General features: G+C 37.7%; 3 protein-coding genes across 3 annotated transcripts; all 3 read right to left on the minus strand.

The window, feature by feature from the left end:
• Positions 1 to 2,245: 2,245 nt before the first annotated feature.
• Positions 2,246 to 3,748, minus strand: LOC145635752 (temperature-induced lipocalin-1-like). Its single transcript, XM_081687099.1, has 2 exons — positions 3,277 to 3,748; positions 2,246 to 2,614 (listed from the first exon to the last, which is right to left on the minus strand). Exons 1-2 carry the CDS (start codon positions 3,664 to 3,666, stop codon positions 2,429 to 2,431), a joined length of 576 nt encoding a protein of 191 aa, XP_081543225.1. The 5' UTR covers positions 3,667 to 3,748; the 3' UTR covers positions 2,246 to 2,428.
• Positions 3,749 to 18,645: 14,897 nt separating this feature from the next.
• LOC145636583 (uncharacterized) lies at positions 18,646 to 19,777 on the minus strand. Its single transcript, XM_081688161.1, has 3 exons — positions 19,517 to 19,777; positions 19,203 to 19,385; positions 18,646 to 19,050 (listed from the first exon to the last, which is right to left on the minus strand). Exons 1-3 carry the CDS (start codon positions 19,775 to 19,777, stop codon positions 18,646 to 18,648), a joined length of 849 nt encoding a protein of 282 aa, XP_081544287.1.
• A 142-nt stretch (positions 19,778 to 19,919) lies between these two features.
• On the minus strand, positions 19,920 to 22,715 carry LOC145636585 (uncharacterized). The gene is made up of 4 exons (XM_081688162.1): positions 21,739 to 22,715; positions 21,303 to 21,639; positions 20,676 to 21,035; positions 19,920 to 20,510 (listed from the first exon to the last, which is right to left on the minus strand). The coding sequence occupies exons 1-4, from the start codon at positions 22,713 to 22,715 to the stop codon at positions 19,920 to 19,922; spliced, it is 2,265 nt and encodes a 754-aa protein (XP_081544288.1).
• Between the last annotated feature and the right edge of the window lie 2,595 nt (positions 22,716 to 25,310).

Raw genomic sequence — 25,310 nt, forward strand, 5'->3', positions numbered from 1 at the left:
AGGGATGGAAAAAGAATGTAGACTTACAATACAAAAGAAGAAAGCTAGCTCGAAAAACACGTTCCTTGTCGAGTTTCAACCAAGAAGATGATAAAGGAATGTTAACGGAGCACAATAGCCAACGATGAGGAGGTCTTACATACAAATGCAATGCCAATAATTTTAATTATTTATTTATTTATTTATTTATTTTTCGCAGGAGAATTTAGGTGGTTAGTTTTTAATAACTCCCACGCATTAAAATCTTCTTGGCGTTAATTGATATAGCAGCTTCATAGAGGGATGCAGCATTTACTAATTTAAAAATAAAATAAAATGTGATTACTATTTAAACAAAGATGACAGGGTTTCAAATTCTATTGTTACCACTAGTCCTTATATCTTAATTTGTCTTTATTTATTGACCCTCCACCTTTTAATTAGCGTGTTAATTTCGCAGGAATTGCAATGTTGATACAGCTCAATACTCCCGACCCCCCCCCCCCCCTCTCCTAGGCTTTTTAACAAATTACGAAGTATAAAACAGTGGCTCTATTTCTATTATTCTATAGTTCCTAATTATAAGGATAGTTTATTTTATTTACTTATTTCATTCTCTTAAAATAAGTGAATGACATTGTATCATTTGTATGTTTATACTTCCTTCGGTTCTTATTACTTGTAACAAAAAAATAATTTATGTCTCATAAATAATACCTCTTTGTTGCGAGTAATAAGAACCGGAGGTAGTATATACTTTTATGCCAGGCTTTCAGTAATAAGTAGCTATTCCAAGGCTGATTTTAGAGATTTCCGAGGACAAAATAATATATTAGGGGGTTTGGGGCTCTATAAATTAAATTATACGATGTATGTATTTTTTTTTTTTTAAATGTTGGTGAATACATAATTCTTTTTAGGAAAAATTGGTTTAAATAATCCCATCTTATCAATTTTCTTTAAATAATTCTAGCTTTTTATTATTTTGAAATAATTCCAACTTATATATGTATCTTCCTTTGCACTGTTGCTTTTGTGAAAATAAGGTGAATATAACACATCATAAATTTATAAGTGGCAAACATTATTGCCCTAGGGGGCGATTCGAGAAATTAAACTCCATCCAAAGCTTTGGCATTGTGTTTTGTTTCCAGTTTTCTGTTTTTTTGAAACCAAAACCCAAAACCAGGAAACAAGAAAAAGGAGTTTCCACTTTTAAGTTGTCAGTTTTTAAAATTATCATGATTTTGATAAGTTTGACTAATTTTTTATTTATTATACTATATCATATGAGTTTGGAAAACAAAAAACTACCATGATGCTAAACAAACTCATTGTTTAGTGAGGGAAGTGTGGTTAGAAGGAGAAGTGTGTCAACGACAATAAATATAGACAACGGTAAAAATCCGATCTGGGTAGTCTGTAACAACATTTTACCTTTTAAAGGTATTTTCTTACAATTTTCTTTATTGGGTAAGTTCTCAAAACTTTTAGATTTAATTGTGTAGTTTTTAACAAAAAAAAGAAAAAAAAAATCAAATTAAAAAAATGTAGACTATTTGGAAATACACAATAAAAGGATTCTAACGAAATCTCACATGAGTATGTTTTTTCTCAACAATAAATCACAAAATTTAGTCAAAATCAAGTTTGTAAATTGTCATCTAATTTAGAATGGATAAAGTAGTTCATACTTATGCACTACTTCAATACATTGTACATGTGAATTTGGAACCGGATCTAAATATTCTGGACCCAAATCTAATCGGCTTCAGGGTCCAGGTTGTTTGTTTTAAACCGGCCACCAAGTTTAGCTGACCTCTAATAGCCAATGTTGGAAATCGGTGGTATGGGCTCATTAGATATAGAGGAGTGTTGGATTTCAGATAGGTCAAATAAGCTACAAGAATATCTGACGGGCCTTGATTCCAAATGATATCAGGCCCAATAAAGCCGAAAATGTTCAAATGCACACGATTGATTATGTTGTAAACTGTATTAAAGATCGAGGGGAGGTTATGCTTATTGCTTAAGTATCATGAGGTCCAATACGTTAACTTCTCTCGACTCTAGGAAACAGTGTTTGTATGGAGTGTATAAGGCAGGTCAGCAACATTGTAGTTTGAACGTCACAATAACTGTAAGTGGACCATCTCAACCAAAAACTTAAACTGATAGTTAAGGCGCATGAATATGTTTTATACTCTATCAGTAACCAAGCTAAGAACAAGAGAAGAACACACAAGACACCATTTACAAATAGACATGAGAAGATAATTGAGACAAATGATAAATATACAGTACAAATAGAGCACTCCATTTACAAGCAGCACTACTATAAGACACTAAGCAAACAGAAATCAATCCAGTAGTTGTAAGAAAAAACAGATGCAGGACTGGAGACATACAAAGCTAGGCTAAATACAGGACATCATTTGTTGTATTTTATTTATTTGCCAAAGATGGATTTAAACCACCAAACGCCTTTGGTGTCCTCGGGAGCATCATCAACTTCCGGCGGAGGGTCAGCTTGTGGAGTCTTGTGGAGTTTGCTAACATCATACCCTTCGTCAGTGGCCTTCTGCACCAGCTGGTTGTATATCTCCTCATCCATATGAGGTGTCCGGCAAAGAATCTATTGTAATCAACTCAATAATCAGCTAGCTAATCAAATCCCTTAAACAATACAACAGCTGTAATTATTTCCAACACCAACTTATTCATAAGGTGATATACAAACAAACACTAAACAGTCAATCAGTTAATTGCTCCCCCATCCCACACTAAAGTGCATGTTTTCCTAATTTGGAGAATCAAAATGATGTTCTTGTTTCTACTTTTGGATTATATGTAGAAACCATTATACTCTATTATTTATTTTTATTTTTTTACTTTATTGTACGGGTACTTCCTAATTTATCTTAAATTTTACACATGTGTTATACCTTTTTCCACTCTCTTTAATTTTTTTGTCTATAATTGTATTTTTCATCTTAATTAATGTTTTTTTATTGACTTTCTCCCCCTAATTCTTAAATACCGTGAAAAAACACAGACAGAAACTATAATACGAGACGGAGAGAGCAATATACTTGATCTAAAAGCTGGTTCTCGCTTGAATCAAGTAATTTGGTGGTAAAAATCAGAAATCAAACAGCCCAAGTGATTCATAATTCAATGTTTTTACAAGAAACCAGTATTTGAAATTAAAAAACACTAGGGAGTAAGGAATATTTGGTATTTGCAATTAAAAAAAATCAAACTAGGGAATTAGAAATAGAAAGAAGAAAGGTGTACCCAGAGATATCGGCGAGAAGGCTGGCCAATCAAGGCATACTGATAATCATCATCGAGGAAGAGAATCCAGTAGTCTCCAACAACAGGGATGATGGGAAGGAAAGGGGGCACATAGAATTTAACCTTGAGCTTAGCCTCATCGGACTTGGGGTCGGCTTTGTAGGCGGAACCCTCGATAAAACTCCTCTTGCCACCACTCCAGGTTTCGTTGAGAACGTGGACGGTGGATCCGTCAGGGTTGAGCTTGTAAGTGGCTCTGGTGTTGACGCCGTCTTTAGGCTGAAACCTTGACGGAAAAGATGCTATTTCATACCACCTTCCCATGTATCGCTCCAGATCCACCCCTTTCACCACTTCCATCTCCTTCTTAGTAGCGCTACTACTACCCATCTCCTCCTTAATTCTTTCTTGCTTTCTTTCTTTGTCAATTTAATTAATTTGGGAAATACTATGTTATTGTTTTGATAAATGTTGGGGAATTGATTTTCCTTACTATATAACCTTGTGATTGAGTTTTGATAACGATAGTATTACGTACGTGGCTAACTTCCCACCTTACATATGGATATTTTTTCTAGGCTTTTCTATTTCAGGGACCACACCCCTAACCCCGCGTTGTTTTCTTTGTCCTCCTTCTGTTTTACATTACACCAGCCCCTTGTTTCTCACTTAATCATGTCTTCTATTTCAAATTACGGAGTACTCAATTCCTTTCTTCTCACACTACTTCACGTCGGCTCTCATTTATGTTCCACAAATCACAATATCCCAACTCCATATAGCTTTAGGGTCTGTTTTCATTGACTGAACTCAGCTGAACTGAACTGAAATAAATATTTTATAAGAGAAGGAAATTAGGAGCTGAACTGAACTGAACTGAAATAAATATTTTATAAGAGAAGGAAATTAGGAGTTGAACTGAACTGAACTGAGTTAAACTGAACTAAATTTCAACGTAAGAGAACAGACCCTTATTGGAACGTTTGGTATGAGGGGTAGGGATAAGGAGAATAAAAGTGTGAGACAAGAATGGGAATTAGTAGGTGGAATAAGGATAAAATGATGTTATCCTTTGTTTGGTTCAAATTAAGAATTATATGGGATAAGCAAGAAATTTATTTAACTACCCTTATTCATATTTCTCCTCTTTCATCTTCCTTTTTTTCATTAAGACTAAAAATGTATGCTATTCAAAAAAAAAAATAAAAAAAAATAAAAATATATTTTGGCTTGTTAATTTTATCCTCATCCCTTATACCACCTCTCCCGAATTATTATTTTGGAGGGATAACTTGCATTTTTATCCGGTACGGACTATAGAGTATTCAATCAACACCAATGCTCCTCTCTAATTTACATATATACTTAAAAGTCATATTAGTAATTTTCCCTTAATTATTTTTTCCATCCGTTTCATAATATTAGTCTCATATATTATTTTGAAAAAGATCTATCCATGTTAAATATGTTTTATTTATAACTTAATTTTATTGTAATTAAATGGTTGGGAATTGATAACATGACTCTAAATAAGGAAATCTCTACCTTTAATTATGCATTATGACTTATGTTTTCCCATAAAAAAAAAAAAATCAAATAACTTAAAGCTTGTTTGACATTGTTTTTTATTTTCAGTTTTTAATTTTTTATATAGTGTTTTACCCCCATTCCTTATCGTAATTGGTAGTGTTTTTAACTCTTTAGGGCCACTTTTATTACTAATTGTTGTTTTCTAGTTTTGGTTGAGTTTTGCAGGGAATTGCACAGTTGGAGCATTTTCCCGAAATTTTATAAAGTGACTATGAGCATTGGAGGAGCACGACCGATATACCGAGGCAATTGGACCGAGTAGTCAAGCCCCAAGGAGGAAATCCGGATTGGGCCGAATGATCGGGGCCCAATCGAAGTTCAAAGCTTGCCCAAAGTGGGCTAGAGTGCCTAAGATGGCCTTGTCCGGCCGAGAGGGTCTCGCTCGAAGGCGCGCCCGGCCGGGCAGGGCGAAAGAAGCAAGACGCCCGATCTCGCGCCCGACCGGGCGCGACTGCGCGAGAGAAGACCTGATAAAGAAGAGATGCGTTCGACCAGGCGGTGTAGCGCCCAACTGGGCGCGTGTCTTTGGAAGTTAATTAAGCTCGATTTTAGTTCGTTTAAGTTTAGGATTTTCGAGTTTAATATAAATACGATTTTGTTAAGTAATTTGAGTACCTTTTTCTCTTAGCTTTCTCTCTCTACTTAGTTTTCCGATTAGTTTTCTCTCATTGTTTCTCTCTCTACAACCTTGTGCTTAATACAATTCATTATTTCTGTTAATTTTGATAATGATTTCTTCTCTATTTTTTCAGTAATTTAATTTCTTTATTTCATCATGTCTTGTTTAATTGCTTTGATTAGTTTAGATTTAATTATGCGTTAGTAGTTTTCTTTCAAGGGTTTATGGGGATCCATAAATAATATGAAGGGGTAATTTATTATTGTTGATTGTCAATGCTTGATTAATTTCATATTGATTGATATAATGCTATGCAATTAGATTAGGCCTAGTTTAATTGTATGAGTTATGCAATATTTATTCAAGATTCGAGAGATGAGAATTGATGTTTAGGCTTAGTTTCAATAGGCGGATTAATTTATAAATGGTTAAGTCGAGATTCGAGAGATGAGATTTAATATCGGTAAATTAACTCTGTGATTGTAATACGTAGTGAAAGCCGTTTATGATATGATTAATTGATGCATTGATGATTGATTATTGTGTTTTACCCTGGAATATTATTTATTGGTGAACTTATGCCCTAGACTTTTATTAATTGATTTCTCTCTATTTTTATCTCCCTTAGGTTAGTTCCTTATATCTATAATTTAGCTACTTTATAATTTAGATTATATTAATTAATTAGGAATAGGAAGTCTCGTTTCCCTGTGGTTCGACCCTTCTTCCCCATCTGCATAGTTAGTGAAGTCTAGGAACTATTTTTGATTTGGTGATACGACTTTAGCCTGTCTGTACAATTGCAATGAGAGACATGACACATAATTTTAGAAAAATTATAAATACTAATATGAAGCATAATTGGAAGGGATATACTTCTCCCTCTATTCTTAGAAAAATTTTAGATACTATAAAACATATTCATGTGGGATCTTGTTTGAATCGCTTTAATAATATATAGTTTGTAAATATCCACTTTTTATAATTTTACAATGTTAATAATTAGAGATATTAATCATTCAAAACATGTGTTGGTAAGCGTGAGGCTGAAACCTCCAAAATTTCTCAAAAACCGTGGATATTAGCCATCAATTTTGGAATTTTTTGACTTTTTTTCACCTGGAGATAAAAACTGCCGAAATGTTTACCATGGTCCCTAATACCCTCTGGGATCACAATTGGCTGGGTAGAACCATCCAATTTTCCTTTAAACGACCAATTTACGGGTTTACAACTTGCACCCATTAACTCAAGCTTACCACAAACATTTATGACAACATATAATGATCATATATGAATCCAAACGGCATTATATAACCCCGAGATGTATTTCCTAAAATCTCAACGCTTTTCGACACCGGGCCCCAAAACATTTGAAATTTCTCAAAAAGCGTGGATATTAGCCTTCAATTTTGGAATTTTTTGACTTTTTTCGCCTGGATATAAAAATTGCCGAAATATTTACCACGGTCCCAAATACCCTCCGGGAGTCTAATTGGGTGGGTGGAACCATCCAATTTTCCTTTAAACGACCAATTTACCGGTTTACAACTTACACCGATTTCATTAATTCAAGCCTACCACGAACATTTATAACAACAAATAATGATCATATATGTTTCCAAACAAAATTATATGGCCACGAGATGTATTCCCTAGAATTTAAAAACTTTTCGACACCGGGCCCCGAAGACTCCAAAAATTCTAAAAAAGCGTGGATATAGCCTTCAATTTTTGAATTTTTTCGCCCGAAAATAAAAATTGCCGAAATGTTTACCATGTTCTCTAGGAGTCCAATTGAGTGGGTGGAACCATCCAATTTGCCTTTAAACGACCAATTTACCTGTTTACATACAACCTGCGCTGATTTCATTAATTCAAGCCTACCACAAACATTTATGAGAACATATAATGATCATATATGGTTCCAAACGGTATTAAATGACCCCGAGATTTATCTCCTAAAATCTCAAGCCTTTTCGACACCGGGCCTTAAAATGTCTAAAATTTCTCAAAAAATGTGGATATTAGCCTTCAATTTTGGAATTTTTTGACTTTTTTTGCCTGGAAATAAAAATTGTTGAAATGTTTACTATGGTCCCTAATACCCTTCGAGAGTCCAATTGGGAGGGTGGAACCACCCAAATTGCCTTTAAACGGCCAATTTACCGGTTTTCAACTTGCACCTATTTCATTAACTCAAGCCTACCACGAACATTTATGTTAACAAATAAAGATCATATATGGTTCCAAACGACATTTTATGACCCCGAGATGTATTCCCTAGAATTTCAAGACTTTCAAATACCGGGCCCTAAAGACTCCAAATTTCTCAAAAAGCGTGGATATTCGCCTTCAATTTTTTAATTTTTTGACTTTTTTCGCCCGGAAATAAAAATTGTTAAAATGTTTACATGGTCCATAATACCCTCCAGGAGTCTAATTGGGTAGGTGGGACCATCCAATTTGCCTTTTAACGACCAATTTACCGATTTACAACTTGCACCGATTTCATTAATTCAAGCCTACCACGAACATTTCTGACAACATATAATGCTCATATATGGTTCCAAACGACATTATATGACCCCGAGATGTATCCCCTAAAATCTTAAGGCTTTTCGACAACAAGCCCCGAAACCTTTAAAATTTCTCAAAAAGCGTGGATATTAGCCTTTAATTTTGGAATTTTTTTACTTTTTTTTTTCGCTCGGAAATAAAAATTGACGAAATATTTACCATGGTCCCTAATACCCTCTAGGATTCCCATTGGGTTGGTGGAACCATTCAATTTGTCTTTAAACGATAAATTTAACAATTTACAACTTGCACCGATTTCATTAAATCAAGCCTACCACGAACATTTATGACAATATATAATTATCATATATGGTTCGGCATTATATGACACCAAGATGTATTCACTGGAATTTTATGTAAAACCCTAGAAATTCCTTTATTTTAAAATACCTGTTTTGCCCTGTATAAAACTTTAAATAGGAATATCTAAGACATTACCGCCACCGTGAAAACGGTTAAGGCAAATATCAAAGATACACAGCGGAAGACTAATTTTAAAAACCTTTCCAAAACAAACCAACTTGAAAAGCTAACCAAACGAAAGTAAAGTTAAAACCAAAATGAGCGAAGTAAATTGAAAATCAACCTACAAGTTGGAACCATTAAAGGCCCTTATTAAAAACCAAACCAAATCCAAACTTGATATTAGCTCCACATATAAATATTAGCATAAATAATTAAAGCAGAAACACATTGTAACTAATATAAACTAGCATGATTCGCTCTTCACTCGTGCCCCATCATGAATATGCCTCAATACCTGAAAAGTTTATCTCTACTTGTTTCCACTACTCTCCATTAAAAATGGGTCATCATAGGGCCAAGGTAAAGACATGACCAAAAACACAAATACACACAATCAGCAAAGCTGAGTACATAAGCGTAAAATAGCCACACTAACATGTTTTCACCTATCAACACACACTTACCTCATTGCACCTGTTCACAAATACCAATCAACACAATACAATGACTAGACCCTAATTAATTCATTTTGCATTGATTACGCATCGAACGGGTTTCCACCTATTAACCTCCCCCAAATAAATTTGAGGTTAACTGGCACGGGAGCTAACCGTGCCAGCGACAAACCACACAAAGGTGGCGGAATTCGTGTGCATAATAAATAATAAAAAGGAATATACAACGTCCTGTACTCCATTGGAAGTTATGGTTAAATATAAAACCCCATAACCCCCCCACCCCATTGTTCATACTCAAGGTATATACGTTCCAAGAGTTTTGGTGCGTAATCTCTTTCACTTTACGTTATTTACATATTATTAGACTTGGCGATGACTCTCAAAGCATAATAAGTCAATCAACAATAATTATTCAATCAAACAAACATACCAATTTAATTCTTGAATAATTAGTGACCTCATATTATTTATCGTTGAACCCTTTTTAATTCTACCTCAGTGTCAAAGACACCTTAAACGCATAATGCGCCAAAAATCCTATCCCTCGGTGTTAAAAACACCTTAAGTGCACAAAGGCACCAACATACAATTTATTCCTTGTGTACATAGACACTTATATAGCCCCTTCCTCATGCTTAAAGCATCAATAAAAAATATTTGAACCATAATAAAATTCCTTTCAATATTCCAAACATAATTAAACATGTAGTTTAACTAATCATGCCTTCTAACATGCCATAAATAAAAATGTGGTTCAAACACAACATGCCCAAAATATAATTTTCCAATCCATAAACCATCACAAATAATTCATGCTTCACCATTCAATCACAAACATCATAAATTCACAATTCCATACATAAACCTTAGCATGATACTACTTGTAATTAATTGAAATCAAACCTAGCATGATTCTACATCACCAAAATATGCTAAGTACGCGAACGTACCTCAAATAAGCTCTTAAAATAACCGAGTACTCTACAACAATTCTCGAACCAAGTCTCCTACATAAAGGGACAATCATACTATATTAATTACCCTTGTATACACAATTTCCAGCAACTTAAACTCACTTTAAATAACTTATAATAATCTTAAAATTATTTAAAAACCCTAATTAAACTCCTATTTAATGGATAATCACACCCTTTTATTAAAAATCACAATTATACTACTTTAAATAAAATTCCAACATTTTAAACTAATCAAAAATCCTTTAAAACTTCATCAAAATACATCTTTATACTTAAATTATCCATAGAAACATTAAATTATCTCTTACCCTTTTTAAACTCAAAGATAAAATTTAAAGCATAAAAAAAAAACTTCGTTAAAAAACAAAAACTGCCCGAAAATCATATTTAGAGGCTGAAATTGGCCACGAGAGGGTGGTGCTCACCACCAAAGGTGGTGAATCTTTCTTAAAACGTTGTTTCCACTCGAAAAACACTACTTTTTTTTTAATCAAAATAGGAGGAGTTTAGAACCTGATCGGGATTAAAACGAGATTAATATTAACGAACGGAAATCTAATTATTAAAACATGAATTTGCGTGTTCAAAATAAATCTGGAATTAAGTTAAACTCATAAGTAGTTGTAATCACCAAAATTTCAAAACATCATTATTATAAAAGCCCTAAATCAATTATTCATTAAAACCCTAAAAATCAACACTTTAATAATTAAAACCCTAACTTTTAATACTTCATAAAATCTGAAAATTAAACACTTTATAATCTAAAATTTACAACCTTTAATCATCAAAACATAATTGTAGAACATACTAATCATGTTTAAACAATTTAAAATCAAAACCCCAAAGTATATATTATAGGAGTAATTATTAAAACAAAATAAAAGAGGAGAGAGAAGGGAAGAACCACCGTGGTGGTGGCCGGCCAGCCGGGCGGCTGCTGGCCGGCGACGGCAGAACGACGATGGGGTTGGCGGGCCCGGCAGGTGGTGGTCGGTGTGATGATGTGGTTGAACTTTGGGTGGGTTTATGTCACCCAAAACCCACGTAAATGCAAGAAGAAAAGAAAGAATAAGAAAAGGAAAAAGGAAAAGAAGAAAGAAAGAATAAAAATAAAAAGAAAATAGCTTACCTTGACCATTTGACCTTTTTGGGTGGTAAAATTTTGGGGATAAGTAGAGTATTTATAGTGTAGAGTAGGTTAGGGTAGGTTTGGGCTTCATAAAAATAATGGACTTAAATGATGAAGTAGGTGGCCCAAAAGTAAAAATAAGATGATTGAGTTCAATAAAGATGGACTACGTTTGGATTGAATGCTTATTGACCCAAATATAAATACTTGTTTTATTTATAATTCAATAATTAAAATAGTTTGACCCAAAATATATTTTATAATTAAATAAATAATTTATAAAATACATTAAAAATACGGGGTATTACATTTTAAGACTTTTCGACACCGAGTCTTGAAACCTTCAAAATTTCGCAAAATGCTTGGATATCAAGTTTGGAATTTTTAGACTTTTTTCGCTCGTAAATAAAAATTGCCAAAATATTTACCGTGGTCCCTAATACCCTCCAAGAGTCCAATTGGCTAGGTGGAACCATCCAGTTTGCCTTTAAACGACCAATTTACCGGTTTACAACTTGCACCGATTTCATTAACTTAAGCCTACCACGAACATTTAAGACAACTTATTGTAATACCCGTGAATTTTGTATCTTATAAAGTATAAAAATCAGATATTATTTCGTATCTTTTATTTTATATCCTATTATTTGATATAGGTTTAAAACCCTATTTTAATTGAAATAGGATTCTATATTTTTAAGGGTATATAAACTGTTATAATTTTACCCTATTAAGTTTTTGATACAAAAATATTCTGCAACCGTTTTGATTTATGTTTCTGTCTGGATCCGATAACCCGAGAACCCGAATCCGAGATCCTGATACTCCTATCGGCAAGCTGAGAACCTACACAACTGAGCAGAAGTCAGCTAACCCCGGGGTGTTCCGGGGATAACCACTCCGATGATAAAGTTAGAATGTGTTTTAGAGAAGGTAAGTAAGAGAGAGAAAGTAGAGAGAGAGAGAGAGAATAATTAATGCCTACCATAAATGAGGTTTAACTTACTATTTATAATGAATAATAAGACAGGTGGCTACAAAGCATGCATAGCCTTTTTCGCCAAGTGTCACACTATTGTTGCCACGCGTCAAGTACTGACAGGCCGATATGTCTGCCTTTTGGAACATATCAGCCTTTTTATCAGCTGAACTAGATTAAGGCCCATATTACAAAAGATGTCAGCCCGTTTCACATATCTTCCCATACAACTAGCCCCCCAAGTGAGGGCGTTCGGCTATTTAGACGACGTTCTCACTGTTAGCAGTTTAAATTATGATATGTTCAGGCTTTCATTTCTTGCACTTTGTCGAGCACTTTAAAGAGATTATGAACTGGAATATCTAGGATGTTATTTTCAAAATTTTAACTGAGAATGTTATTATGTTCTTCTGGTATGTATATAATAAAAAACTCTGTTTTTTCCCCCCAAGTGACCTTGTATGCATATAGCAGACAAGGTCTACTTTAATAAATATTGGGAGCAGAAAAAACTCCGTTTTCCCCCTCAAGTGACCTTGTATGCATATAGCAGACAAGGTCTACTTTAATAAATATTGGGAGCAGAAAAAACTCCGTTTTCCCCTTCCTTGTATGCTTATGGCAGACAAGGTCTACTTTAATAAATATTGGGAGCAGAAAAAACTCCGTTTTCCCCCCCAAGTGACCTTGTCTGCATATAGCAGACAAGGTCTACTTTAATAAATATTGGGAGCAGAAAAAACTCCGTTTTTCCCCCCAAGTGACCTTGTATGCATATAGCAGACAAGGTCTACTTTAATAAATATTGGGAGCAGAAAAAACTCCGTTTTCCCCCCTAAGTGACCTTGTATGCTTATGGCAGACAAGGTCTACTTTAATAAATATTGGGAGCAGAAAAAACTTCGTTTTCCCCCTCAAGTGACCTTGTATGCATATAGCAGACAAGGTTGACTTGAATACATATTGGGAGCAGAAAAAACTCTATTTTCCCCCCCAAGTGACCTTGTATGCATATAGCAGACAAGGTCTACTTTAATAAATATTGGGAGCAGAAAAAACTCCGTTTTCCCTCCCAAGTGACCTTGTATGCTTATAGCAGACAAGGTCTACTTTAATAAATATTGGGAGCAGAAAAAACTCCGTTTTCCCCCCCAAGTGACCTTGTATGCTTATAGCAGACAAGGTCTAAATTTGGGGAGAGACCTTATACTGACTTGTTGAGTGGTTCAGTTTTATAGAATATCGCCGGAATCTATTAAGTGGAAGTTGAGGGGTTACATTTTATTGGGCGGGAAAATGTGGGTTTTGAGACACGTGTTCTTTATCCCGCCGTTCCTTTTTAAACTGTTACTTTCATTTCGTCCGTTGGATCTCTGAACCGCCTTTCACTTCAATCGTCTCCTCAACTTCCCCCTTTTTGAATCAAAAATGCACTCTCTCTTTTTTTTATTTAGTTTTACCCTTTCTTCTTCCCTAAATATTCTTACTGAGCGATCATCCTTCAGTTTTTATCAGTGACTTGTTAACGAATTTTCAGTGTCTTTTAGTATTCTTCCTCTTTGTGCCAGTAATACAGAACATCCTTTTCGTCGTTTGTCGCTTTTTCGTCTCTCCCGCATTCACCATTCACCAAAGGTATTCTCAAACTCTAATTTTTATTTTGCATGTTATTTTTGCTTGCTCGATTTTCGGGATATTATTAATCTTAGGTTATAAAAAATGTCTGAAAATAGCAAAGAGGAAGATTTGCCTAACCTTAGCAATGCTAGGCGTCGTTTAATTAGACAGTCTTTAGGCAAAGATGTCGGTAAGGATCAGGGTAATTCATCATCTTTATCCGACAACATTGACCACCCTTTCGAACCCCTAGCCTCTGAGGAGCAAAGGCGTGCTTACATTCTCCATAAGGTTATTGCTATTTGTGAACAGTACATAAATCCAAACAACCCTAATATCCCTGCCGATACCGAAATTCTGGACGTTGAGCCTGTTAGTGTTCGTTATCATTCACGCAGCTTTGCTGAGGATCAGCATTTTGACCAGTACGGCTCTAACGTTGGCAATATAGGTGTAAGCACTATGCCGAGAGTAAAGCGTACCAGTTACCAGCCTGATGTTGCTGCTGCTGAGGAAGCTGAGTCCAGTAGAAAACCCGGTCAGACTCAAGTTGTAAGCTCTTCTGAATCGGGTGATAAGGAAGTTCCTTCAAGCCCACAAGCGGATCAATCGTCACCTGTGCATGAATCCGCCGTTAACTCTGTTGAAGGTGATGGTGAGACTGAAGCTGATAGTGACAACACCGAAAGCAGGGACAATGTTATTGACTTAACCGCTGAGGTTATCCAGGAGGAGAGTCTGGACGAAGGGTACAATTCCGAGACAGACGACGCAGAATTCCGACAACCTCTCGTCCTGGCTAATGACGACAAAGTAGCTAAGGCAAAGGTAAATGAAACCTTTAGGAAGACGGCACTTGGAAAAGATTATTGCCGTAAAGCCAAAAATTTTTACAACCTTCCAGATGAGTATGAATTGGCTATTCCTCCGTCTGGATCTTCAGTCCTGGACTGTCCGGCAGGTTGCGTTGCCGTTTACGCAAAGCATTTTGATTTCGGACTTTGCCTTCCTCTCCATCCTTTTATTGCTAAAATCTTAAAGGCTTGGAACGTTTGCTTAGTGCAGTTAACTCCACCCACTATCCGTGCCGTTATTGCAACGGTGTGGGTTATGTTGTATAGAAATTATCCATTGACCCTTAATGCATTTAGACGATTGATCACCTTAAAAAGAGATGGTCAGTCAGAAGGGTGGTGGTCCTTGTATACCCAACCTCGTAAATACACTGTCCACCCTAAGTTATCAAGCTGTAAAGGCTGGCAAGGCAAGTTTTTCTTCATGTCCGTTCTTGATGATTTTCCACTCAGGAGAACATTTTTCCAACCTCACCCACGGTTTGATTCTATTCCCGAGAGAGATCTCGGTAAACATGAGCGCAGGGCGGTTAACCATTTTGATATTTTGGAATCTGATAATGGTGACGGTAAAGTCCGTCTAACCCCCAAGGCGTGGGTGCCGAATGTGAGTTATATTCTCGGCAACGCACCTCTATCACGCGCCGGTCTCTGCTGGACTGACCACCATGGTATTAATTTATTTATATCTAATACCTTCGCATTTTCACTCTCTTTTTATTTCGGAACTACCGTTGTATTCTTCTTTTATCTAGTTTAACATTTTTATTCACCAATATTTTAGGTATCGACAAGTTGGATAACAAACAACTTGGGTTGTCTGCTGACGGCAACAGAGTTATCAGACGTTGCCCCAAAGCCTCCAAACCTTCTTATGACACCCTTGCTACTTATTGTAGCCGCGCTCCTACCATTAGTGCTAAAAGAAGGGTTGAAAAAATGGCTGACGACAACGCAAAGAGAAGAAAATTATCCTATCTTGCAAATCGGCGCGGTGGCGGTGTTAGAGTTAACAGCCCCAGGCGATCTGGTGGTGCTACTACCAAAACAAACCAGGCCGAGGACAAGGGATTGCCCCCTTCCCCAAAGATTCAGGTCAAAACGGTGGTTCAAAGTACTGAACCATTCGTCAAAAGGGTGACGGATGGGGTGGAGATTGAGGATCTTACCAACACACCCGAAACTCCTCCCGCTCAGCCCCCACTACCGGTCAACTAATAACTCAATCTATTCCTACTGCCGCTGGTGGTTCTGATACCAGCGTTCCAGGTCTCGTTTATCGGGACAGGCAATGGATTGAACGCCCTAACGGGAGATTTCCTGAAGAGGTTCTTAAAGGGTTTACTGCCCCCGCTGGTCATTCTGAAGATCGATGGCAACCCACTATTGACGCATGCCGAAATGAGTCAATGATCACAGATGACCCAATGCAAGGTAGGACTCTTGGATATCGGCTGTTGAGTAACCTTACCCTTCCAATGGATAGGCCTGCTGGTGCTATCGGTCCCCTTGCCGCCCTACATATGCATAATATGATGAAGGTATGTATCATAATCATTGCGTTTGTTACTTTTGTTTATATATACTCATCATTTTCACTTGTACATTTCGTATTATTTTTATTTCTCATTACACGTTTATTAATACAATTCTAACTTGCACCTATCTTGCCCTTATTTAGGCTGTTATGTCTGGTACTGAGCTCGTAGAGATGTATCAGTATTACCAAGAGAAACATCATCAATCCTCTACTAGTCAGAATGCACTGAAAACGGCCTTAGATAACGCTGACAAGGCCTTAAAGAAACTGAAGGAAATTAAGGCAAAAGATGACCTTGAGATGGCTGCTCTTAGGACCAAAGCTAATAAAGTCAAATGTCTTGAGATGGAGATTCAACAGCTTAAGACTAAAATTGCTGAGAAAAATCAGGCCATCGAACGCCTCCCTACCCTTGAGAAGGATCTCAATGATGCTAAGGTTTGCATTAGCAACCTTGAAAACAAAGTTCGAGGGTTGGAGGCCGATAAACTTGCAGTCCGACAGAGAGCAGTTAGTCGTTACCTGGCTTCCCGGGAATTCTGCAGTCGGCTTCAAGATCGTTTTGACGGTGGATGGACTGCAGCGCAAAGGTGTATTGTCCATGCCGCCGGTTGGAAGAAAGAAGATTGGGCTAAAGTTGAAAAGGCTTTTAATGAGGAAGCTTTCAAGATCCCTTCAGGTTTTGAAGAGCAACAGTTTTCGGACGAAGATCTTTTCAATCTGGAGCCCATCGGTGACGACGACATCAAGGATCCCAGCATACTGAACTCCCCAACTCTCGAAGATACACAAGCTTGAAAGGGCGGGCAGTCATCACCGACATCTTCCTGTGGTTCTAGAATAATTGGGCCTTATCAGCTATAGCCTAACATATGTAACTTTCTACTTTTGTTCAGAACTGTTTTTGACAATGCTGTTTTATCGGCATATACCCTTTTTGTGGTGATGCCTGTCGATTGTCATCTTTAATTATTATGAACACTCGTTTGCACCTTTAACTATTATGCTATGTTAGTTATTCATGTCTTACTATCTTTGTTAAAAAGATTCTTGTTTGAATTTCAACAAAAAGGCTGTTTTTTTGCAAAATTCTACTCATATCAATTTCTTCTTTAGTAAGCACGTATCCTTAGCGGCCGTTGACTGCCGCATTCGTACTGTGCTTTTAGCCTATCTCATTTCTTACTATCTTGCCCCTGCCCCCTTGTGCATATAATTACTCAAGTATATGCATAAGGGAAAGATGATGTTGCTAGTTCAGAGTACAATATCGGTCACCTACTGATTTATTTTTAGCCAGTCAGGTACCCTCTTGGCGATCAGTTGGTTATGCATTCCATGGCATATACCTAAACCGATTTTGTCGGTATTATAATTTGAACCAAGCAACAACCTCGTGAATTAACGACTATAACTGATCAGGTTATAAGTACATTAATCTCACGGAAGTGGCTTTTAGTTGTCCATCCCACTTAACGGTGATCTGTTTAGTGGAGGATGCCTATTTCATACACATGTTTTCCGAATATTATTTTATTCATGACGGTTTTCCCTGAGACAATCAGTCTATTTGTTTACAAAAAGATTTTACATATAATATTTTTTTAACACTGCTGTATTCCATACATTTTTCAATGGTTTCCCATCCATCGTTTCTAAATAATAGGAACCTTGCATCACCATATCTTTAATTCGATACGGTCCTTCCCAGTTGGCCGTCAACTTTCCATTTTCATTTCCTTTTCCAGTCGCCGCTGTCCTCCGCAACACTAAGTCTCCCGTACACAAAGGGCGATATGCTACTCGCTTGTTATAAGCTCTTGACATTCTTTCTTTAAATGCGGCTGAGTTGATTGCAGCCTTTTCTCGTATTTCTGGTAGAAAATCTTACTGCTGACGTAACAACAAGTCGTTTTGATCTTCACAAAAATGCTGGATTCTGAATGTCGGCAAACTTACTTCTGCTGGTATCACAGCTTCTGTTCCAAATACTAATGTAAAAGGTGACTCCCCTGTCGATTCCTTTACTGTCGTTCTGTTTGCCCAAAGTATTTCTGGTACCAAGTCAGCCCACAAACCCTTTGCATCCTCAATCTTCTTTTTTATTGCCGTAATGATCTGTTTATTGGCTGCTTCAGCCTGTCCGTTCGACTGTGGATGGCAGACTGCCGCATATGCAAACTTAACTTTGAATCTTGCCAAAAGCTCCTTGACCGGCTTGCAATCAAATTGTGAGCCATGATAAAAAACCATCGCCATCGGTAACCCGAATCTAGTAAAAAAATTTTCCAGATAAACTTTTTCACCTCTGACGCTGATATCTTTGCTACCGGTTCCGCTTCTATCCATTTAGTGAAGTAATCAACTCCCACGATCAAGAACTTTCTTCCTCCTGTTGCCGATGGGAATGCTCCTACAATATCCATCCCCCATTGAGCGAAAGGGACCGGATTAAGTATTGGCGTTAGGTCATTAGGTGGTAAGTTGATTGCAGGTGCAAACTTCTGGCATTTTTCACATTTTTTCACATAGCTGAATGCATCTTCATTCATGGTTGGCTAGTAATACCCCCTTCTCATAGCCTCTCGTGACAAAGCTCTTGCCCCAAGATGATTGCCACAAGCGCCTTCATGTATCTCCTCTATCAGCCTGGCAGATTCAAAGTCCGTTATGCACCTTTGCAATGGCAATGAAAATCCTCTCTTGTATAATTGACCTTGGTGCATAATAAACCATACGCTATCTTTTTGTAACTTCTTTGCCTCCCCTTTATCAAGCGGTAATGCCCCATACAAGAGATATGCCAAAATTTTGTCGAACCACTGAGTGCCATTACTTATACATAGCACCTTCTGTGACTCTTCATGTATACTCTTTTGTTTTAAGACCTCGACCATGACAGTTCTTTCTAGGTCATTAAAGCTTGAACTCGCTAATCTCGCCAATGCATCAGCCTGTGAATTCTGTATTCTTAGTATCAACCTTATTTCAAAATACTGCAGCTTTGTGCCGTTAACTTCTTCATCTTCTCAAGATACTTTATCATTGCTGGTTCTCTTGTTTCATATTCTCCGGTATATTGACTGGAGACTAGTTGAGAATCAGTCGTTAGAACCAGCCGTTTTGCTTCTGCAGCTATTGACAATTGAACCCCAGCTATTGCAGCTTCATATTCAGCCTCATTATTAGTGGCCTTGAACTTGAACTTTATTGCATATTCGAAAACCTTTTCATCTGGGGTCGTTATGACTATTCCTGCCCCTGAACCAGTTGATGTTATAGATCTATCCACTGAAACCTGCCACATCATAAGCTGGTAATAAATACCGCATGTATAAAAGCAATTTTTATATCTTAAACATTATATTTAACAGAAAAACCATAAATCATTTATATATCACGAATGCTTAAACTCTAAACCATAGAAACCTGCCAGGTGCCCAGTTCCTCCTCTTCATCAGTATATGATGTTTCCACAATGAAATCAGATAGAGCCTGTGCCTTTATTGAAACTCTGGGTTTGTAGTTTATTTCGTATTCTGACAACTCTACTGCCCATGTTAGCAATCGGCCCGATGTGTCCATCCTCCACAACGATTTCTCCAATGGATGGTTCGTTAAGACATCTATTGGATGAGCATCAAAATACGGCCTCAACTTTCTTGCCGCCATTACCACTGCCAATGCCATTTTTTCAATCATTGGATATCTACGCTCTGCCGCATTTAGCACATGACTGACAAAATATATCGGAATCTGCTGCCTTTTCCTTTCAACTAGCAACACAGCTGCAGTGGTTTTTGGAGAAGCTGAGATGTAAAGTTGTAACAATTCACCCCTCTCCGGTCTTGCTACTGTCGGGAGTGATCTCAGATGATTCCTTACTACCTCCAACGCATCGCTCTGCTCTTTTCCCCCATTCAAATGTTTTATTCTTTCGCAAAACCATAAAGAATGGTAAGGCCTTATCAGCCGACTTGCTTATAAACCGGGTTAACCCTGCCATTCTCCCAGTTAACCTTTGTATATCCCGAATAGTCTTTGGCTGCTTCATTTCCAACACTGCATTCACCTTATCAGGATTCGCATCAATTCCCCGTTCACTGACCATGAAGCCCAGAAACTTCTCGGACCGAACTCTGAACACACACTTTTCAGGATTCAACTTCATCTGATATCTTCGCAGTGTCTCAAATGTTTCTCTTAAGTCTGCTATGTGGTCTTCTTTTTTCTTACTCTTCACAATCGTATCATCCACATACACCTCCACATTCCGCCCCTTTTGCTTTTTAAAGATTTTATCCACCAACTTCTGATATGTTGCTCCCGCATTTTTTAACCCAAACGGCATTGCTTTGTAACAATACACTCCAGCATCCGTTATAAAGGCTGTCTTGGCTCTATCAGCGCAATGGAGGCTGACCTAATGATATCCCGAAAATGCATCTAAAAAGCTTAACATTGCATGGCCAGAAGTAGAATCTACCAGCCTATCTATACGGGGTAGTGGATAGCAGTCCTTTGGGCAAGCTTTATTTAAGTCGGTGAAGTCTACACACATTCGCCACTTCCCAGTCGGTTTCCTTACCATCACAACATTCGCTAACCACTCCAGATAAGTACACGGTTCAATGAACCCTGCCGCCAAGAGTTTGTTGACCTCTGCTTGTATAGCCTCTATCTTCTCGGTTGAGAAATTACGCTTCTTTTGCCTTATTGGCCTGAACTTCCTGTCCACATTCAGCCTATGCTCCATCACTCCTGGATGTATTCCCGACATTTCACTTGCCGAGAATGCAAAAACATCTGCATTCTCACGCAACAGACTTATTAAATGACACCTCATATCCACATCCATATCCGCCCCAACCTTGACCGTTCGACTTGAATCCCCTGGCTGTAACTCAACCTGCACTGTTTCTCTACCTGGCAACGGCCTTGGAACCTCCTACGGCCATGTATCATAATTTCTCATTGCTAAATCTTGCACTGTCGGCTCTTGTTCTTTTCTTGGATTAGTCGGTATCGAACTATTTTCAACCGTTTGTTTCAGAGCCGTTACATAACAGGACTTTGCCATCACTTGGCCCCCATGAACCTTTTCAATTGCCCCCAAATTTGATACGTAAGCTATGGTGAGATGATAAGTTGACACTACTGCTTACACATCATGGATTATCGGTCTACCGATAATTGCATTGTACGCCGACGATACCTCAACCACTAAAAACTCTGCCATCATATCTCTCGCCTTCATTACATCACCTAATCTGACAGGTAGTACTATACTTCCTTCTGGCCTCACTGTCGATCCATTGAACCCAATGACAGGATAAGATACTGGTGTCAAATATTGCCTTCCTATCTTCATCTCAGTAAAAGCCTTCATAAACAACACATTTGCTAAGCTACCTCCGTCAACCAGAACCCTTTTGACGTCGGCTCCGTTGATCTTTGTTATGAGAACTAGAGGATCATCATGCGGGAAAACAATTCCTCTTGCATCTTCCTTTGTAAATACCACATCAGGAATCGAAGTAGGCCGAGGGCGGCTATCCACATCCAGGGCATATATCAGATGACGGTGCTCTTATAAGTGTTTTTTAGCACCACTGATCGTTCCTTCGTGAACCGGTCCCCCTGTGGATAACGGTGGCATTCCTCCATCCCCCTGCCGTACTATTGTCCCTTGCGGCCTTTCCGGCCTTGCTTCTAATTGCTGCCTTTCAATCTGGCGGGGTTGCTGTTGACCTCCTCCTGCGTTTAACCGATATTGAGCTAAGTGCCCCTTTCTTATTAACTCCTCAATGTTATCCTTCAATTGTGTACAATCTTCAGTGTAATGACCCACATCTATGTGAAACATACAATACTTTTTAACGTCCCTTGGTCTGGCCTTCATAGGAATCGGCCTTGTCCACCCTTCTCTGTTCTGATTCACCGAGAAGATCGCCGCTCTAGGCGTATTCAGCGGTGTATATGAACTGTACCGCATCGGCGGTTTTGTAGCCCTAACTTCCTGCCGACTTCCCCCTCCTCTTCTTTGGGTCGAGGTTCTCGGCCTTCCACTTCCTGAAGCTGCACTCTCAAACTGGAATTGACCCTTACCAGTGGTCACACTCTTGTTACTTGTTTTCATTAGTTCCTCGCTCTTGATGTAATCATGAGCCTTGTTGAAGGCAGCTGCTAGCGTCGAGAAATTCTTTCGTGTTAGATACCGCTTGAACTCAGAATCATTCAAGCCATTCATAAGAGCCATTACCGCTATCTCTTGTTGTAACTTTGGGATTGTGTTTGCCTCGTTGTTGAACTGCCTGATATAATCCCTCAAAGACTCATCTGCCCTTTGCTCTACTGCCATCAACTCCCCTGATGTTCTCTGTCGCACACTGTTGCTAACATACTTCCCGATAAACATCTCAGTCAACCTGTCGAAACTATCCACCACCCCATTCTCCAGATTGTTGAACCAATCAGCTGCAGCCCCAATTAATGTAGTCGGAAAGACCTTACACCATACAGCATCTGAATTTGTATAAAGCATCATATGCCCCTCATATGACGTTATAAACCTACCCGGGTCTCCTCTTCCGTCGTACCTACATGTCGGCATCTTGATCTTCTCCATCGGCTGATCCAAGATGCTTTGCGCAAATGGCGACGCTCTTAATTGCACCACAGTTCGCGGTACCTGCCCTTGAACCTGGGAACCCCTCTGCTGATAGGTTCTTGTGATAACAGTACGACTTGATGATTGCCCCTCTGTGTGACGCGGTGTGGCATGCGTCCTTACTGGCGTTTCTTCCCGGTGGTGCCTTGGTGAACTTGTTACTCGATTGGATTGTTCACCATGATTAACTAGCGGCACCCCCCTTCAGCCTGAGCCATTTCGGCATCTTTTCTCTTTTTGCTCATTGCAGCCATTACTCTTGCTGCTACCTGCAATTCTTGTGACGTAAACTCTGTCATGGGATCTACTATTGTTCCTCCTTGCCTTTCTGGAGTTAACAGCATGTGGAACTGGTTTTCCTCCAACGTATGTGTTTCATCTTCTATCTCAATTTCTGGCTGCGTTGTGATTGGTCGATTTACTGTTTTGCTTATTATCAGTGTTGCATTGTTTCCGGCCATAATTATTGTTACTTTTATGTGTTTGGTTCTTAGGCGATAGAAGTAATCACTGGTCCCCTCCTTCTAGCGCCAAATTGTTTATGTCTGGATCCGATAACCCGAGAACCTGAATCCGAGATCCTGATACTCCTATCGGCAAGTTGAGAACCTACACAACTGAGCAGAAGTCAGCTAACCCCGGGGTGTTCCGGGGATAACCACTCCGATGATAAAGTTAGAATGTGTTTTAGAGAAGGTAAGTAAGAGAGAGAAAGTAGAGAGAGAGAGAGAGAATAATTAATGCCTGCCATAAATGAGGTTTAACTTACTATTTATAATGAATAATAAGACAAGTGGCTACAAAGCATGCATAGCCTTTTTCGCCAAGTGTCACACTATTGTTGCCACGCGTCAAGTACTGACAGGCCGATATGTCTGCCTTGTGGAACATATCAGCCTTTTTACCAGCTGAACTAGATTAAGGCCCATATTACAAAAGATGTCAACCCGTTTCACATATCTTCCCATACAATTTATAATTCCTAGTTTTTTTTTCTCTTCTTTCTCTTTACTCCAATTTGTTCGTGGCTTTATAGTTGCAGCCTACTATTAATCTTAGCATTAGAATAAGCATTTATCTTCATGATCATTAATTGGTCAAAACCACTTTATTTTTATTCCAAAGTTTTGAGTGATGCATTCAAAGTTTTGAGTGATGCGTGTAATTGTGATCAGTTGCTATTGCAGAGTACTCATGTGCATGTAATTGCGGCATTTCCCCCTTCTATTAGATCTATTTATTTACGAAAGGTAATCACACGGAACTTATTTTGGAGTCGTTTGTATTATATTTCTTATTATTATATATGAATTGTATGATTTATTATTTGTAATCTTGTACATGTATATAATTGATTATTATATGGTATTATATGATTTGAATGGTATTGAATATTGTATTACTTTTGTTGTACTGTATTTTATGATTTAATTTTCGAATTGATTATTGTGTTATTCGTGTTAGGGTTTTTAATGTTGTTATTTTAGGGAGTATTGTTATATTGAGGTTTTAGGGTTACTAATGCAGAGTATTATTTTGGGTTGAGATTTGATTACATTTGGATAACTAGTATGATTGCCCTATAAGAGTTGAGATATACTACGATTGAATCGAGTTTGAATTATTATACTATTTGGGAACATGTGCCAATATTGAGAATTTATTATCATGTGAAAGATTACTTGATCGATGTATGAGATCAAAAGGTTGAAATTATTATTTTGTTATTGGTTTGAGGCTCGGCGTTATAGACCTAGTCCTTGGTATGTTGGTAATGAGGTAATGATCATGAGTTAAGAATGAGGTACAATCTTTATTTATTTTTCTATGGTCCCCTACAGTCGAAATTGACCCGTATGTGGTCTGGTTCAAGGTGTTTTCTAGTTATTGGGAGTATTCAAGTTTTTATACTAGTTGGTTTTATTCGAATTACCCATGTCAAAGGCTAGGTATAGAACAATGAGCATGGCACACTTATGGGATAGAGAGTTGAGTAAAGATTTGTTTTATTATTCGAGGTTGGGTTTGATAAAGGTTATTTTCAGAGTACAATGTGTAATGTAGATTCGAACTACATTGTTTAATTGATATATTAATGTTAATTATTATATTATACTCTATATTCTGATATGTGGTGATTACTCAGCTTTTGCTGACGTGTGTGTTTGTTTGTTTTGTTGTGCTATTTGTGTTTGCGGCCATGTCTTTTTCTTATGGTGGCCCTGCGACGATCTATTCTGGAATTTGTCCTTAATGGTGAGCAGTCAAGTTTGTCTAAACAGGTTAATCAAGTGATCGTAGCTAAAGGAGTTCAAGTGTTTCGATTAGTATGCTGTCATGAGTTTGTAATGTTGTATAAATAGCTAACCTAGATTTATTCGGTTGTAATTATTGGGATTTTTGTAAGCCTTAACACTTGACAGGTTGTTGAGTGTGGCGACAATACCTCCGATTTAGGTGTATGCTTCCGCAATTTTATTTAAAGGTTGTTTATTTTTCCTTTAATTCTTGTTTATTATCAGTCAGTAAATCGGGGGTGTTACACTTATAATG

The sequence above is a fragment of the Chenopodium album genome, chromosome 6, assembly GCF_948465745.1.
Source record: "Chenopodium album chromosome 6, dcCheAlbu1.1, whole genome shotgun sequence".
Taxonomy (NCBI): domain Eukaryota; kingdom Viridiplantae; phylum Streptophyta; class Magnoliopsida; order Caryophyllales; family Amaranthaceae; genus Chenopodium; species Chenopodium album.

Bases quoted from the DNA above. Each gene is read 5' to 3' on its own strand.
- LOC145635752 (XM_081687099.1), bottom strand. From the start codon at position 3,666: ATGGGTAGTAGTAGCGCTACTAAGAAGGAGATGGAAGTGGTGAAAGGG. The intron at 2,615-3,276 runs GTACACCTTTCT...TGATTACAATAG, and splicing joins CTTCTCGCCGATATCTCTGG to ATTCTTTGCCGGACACCTCA.
- LOC145636583 (XM_081688161.1), bottom strand. From the start codon at position 19,777: ATGGCATTGGCAGTGGTAATGGCGGCAAGAAAGTTGAGGCCGTATTTT. The intron at 19,386-19,516 runs GTTTCTATGGTT...ATGATGTGGCAG, and splicing joins AGGAACTGGGCACCTGGCAG to GTTTCAGTGGATAGATCTAT. The intron at 19,051-19,202 runs GTTCTAACGACT...CTAAGAATACAG, and splicing joins CTGCAGAAGCAAAACGGCTG to AATTCACAGGCTGATGCATT.
- LOC145636585 (XM_081688162.1), bottom strand. From the start codon at position 22,715: ATGGAGAAGATCAAGATGCCGACATGTAGGTACGACGGAAGAGGAGAC. The intron at 21,640-21,738 runs GTTATCCACAGG...GGATGTGGATAG, and splicing joins GGGGATGGAGGAATGCCACC to CCGCCCTCGGCCTACTTCGA. The intron at 20,511-20,675 runs GTAAGGAAACCG...GGATATCATTAG, and splicing joins GGTTAGCGAATGTTGTGATG to GTCAGCCTCCATTGCGCTGA.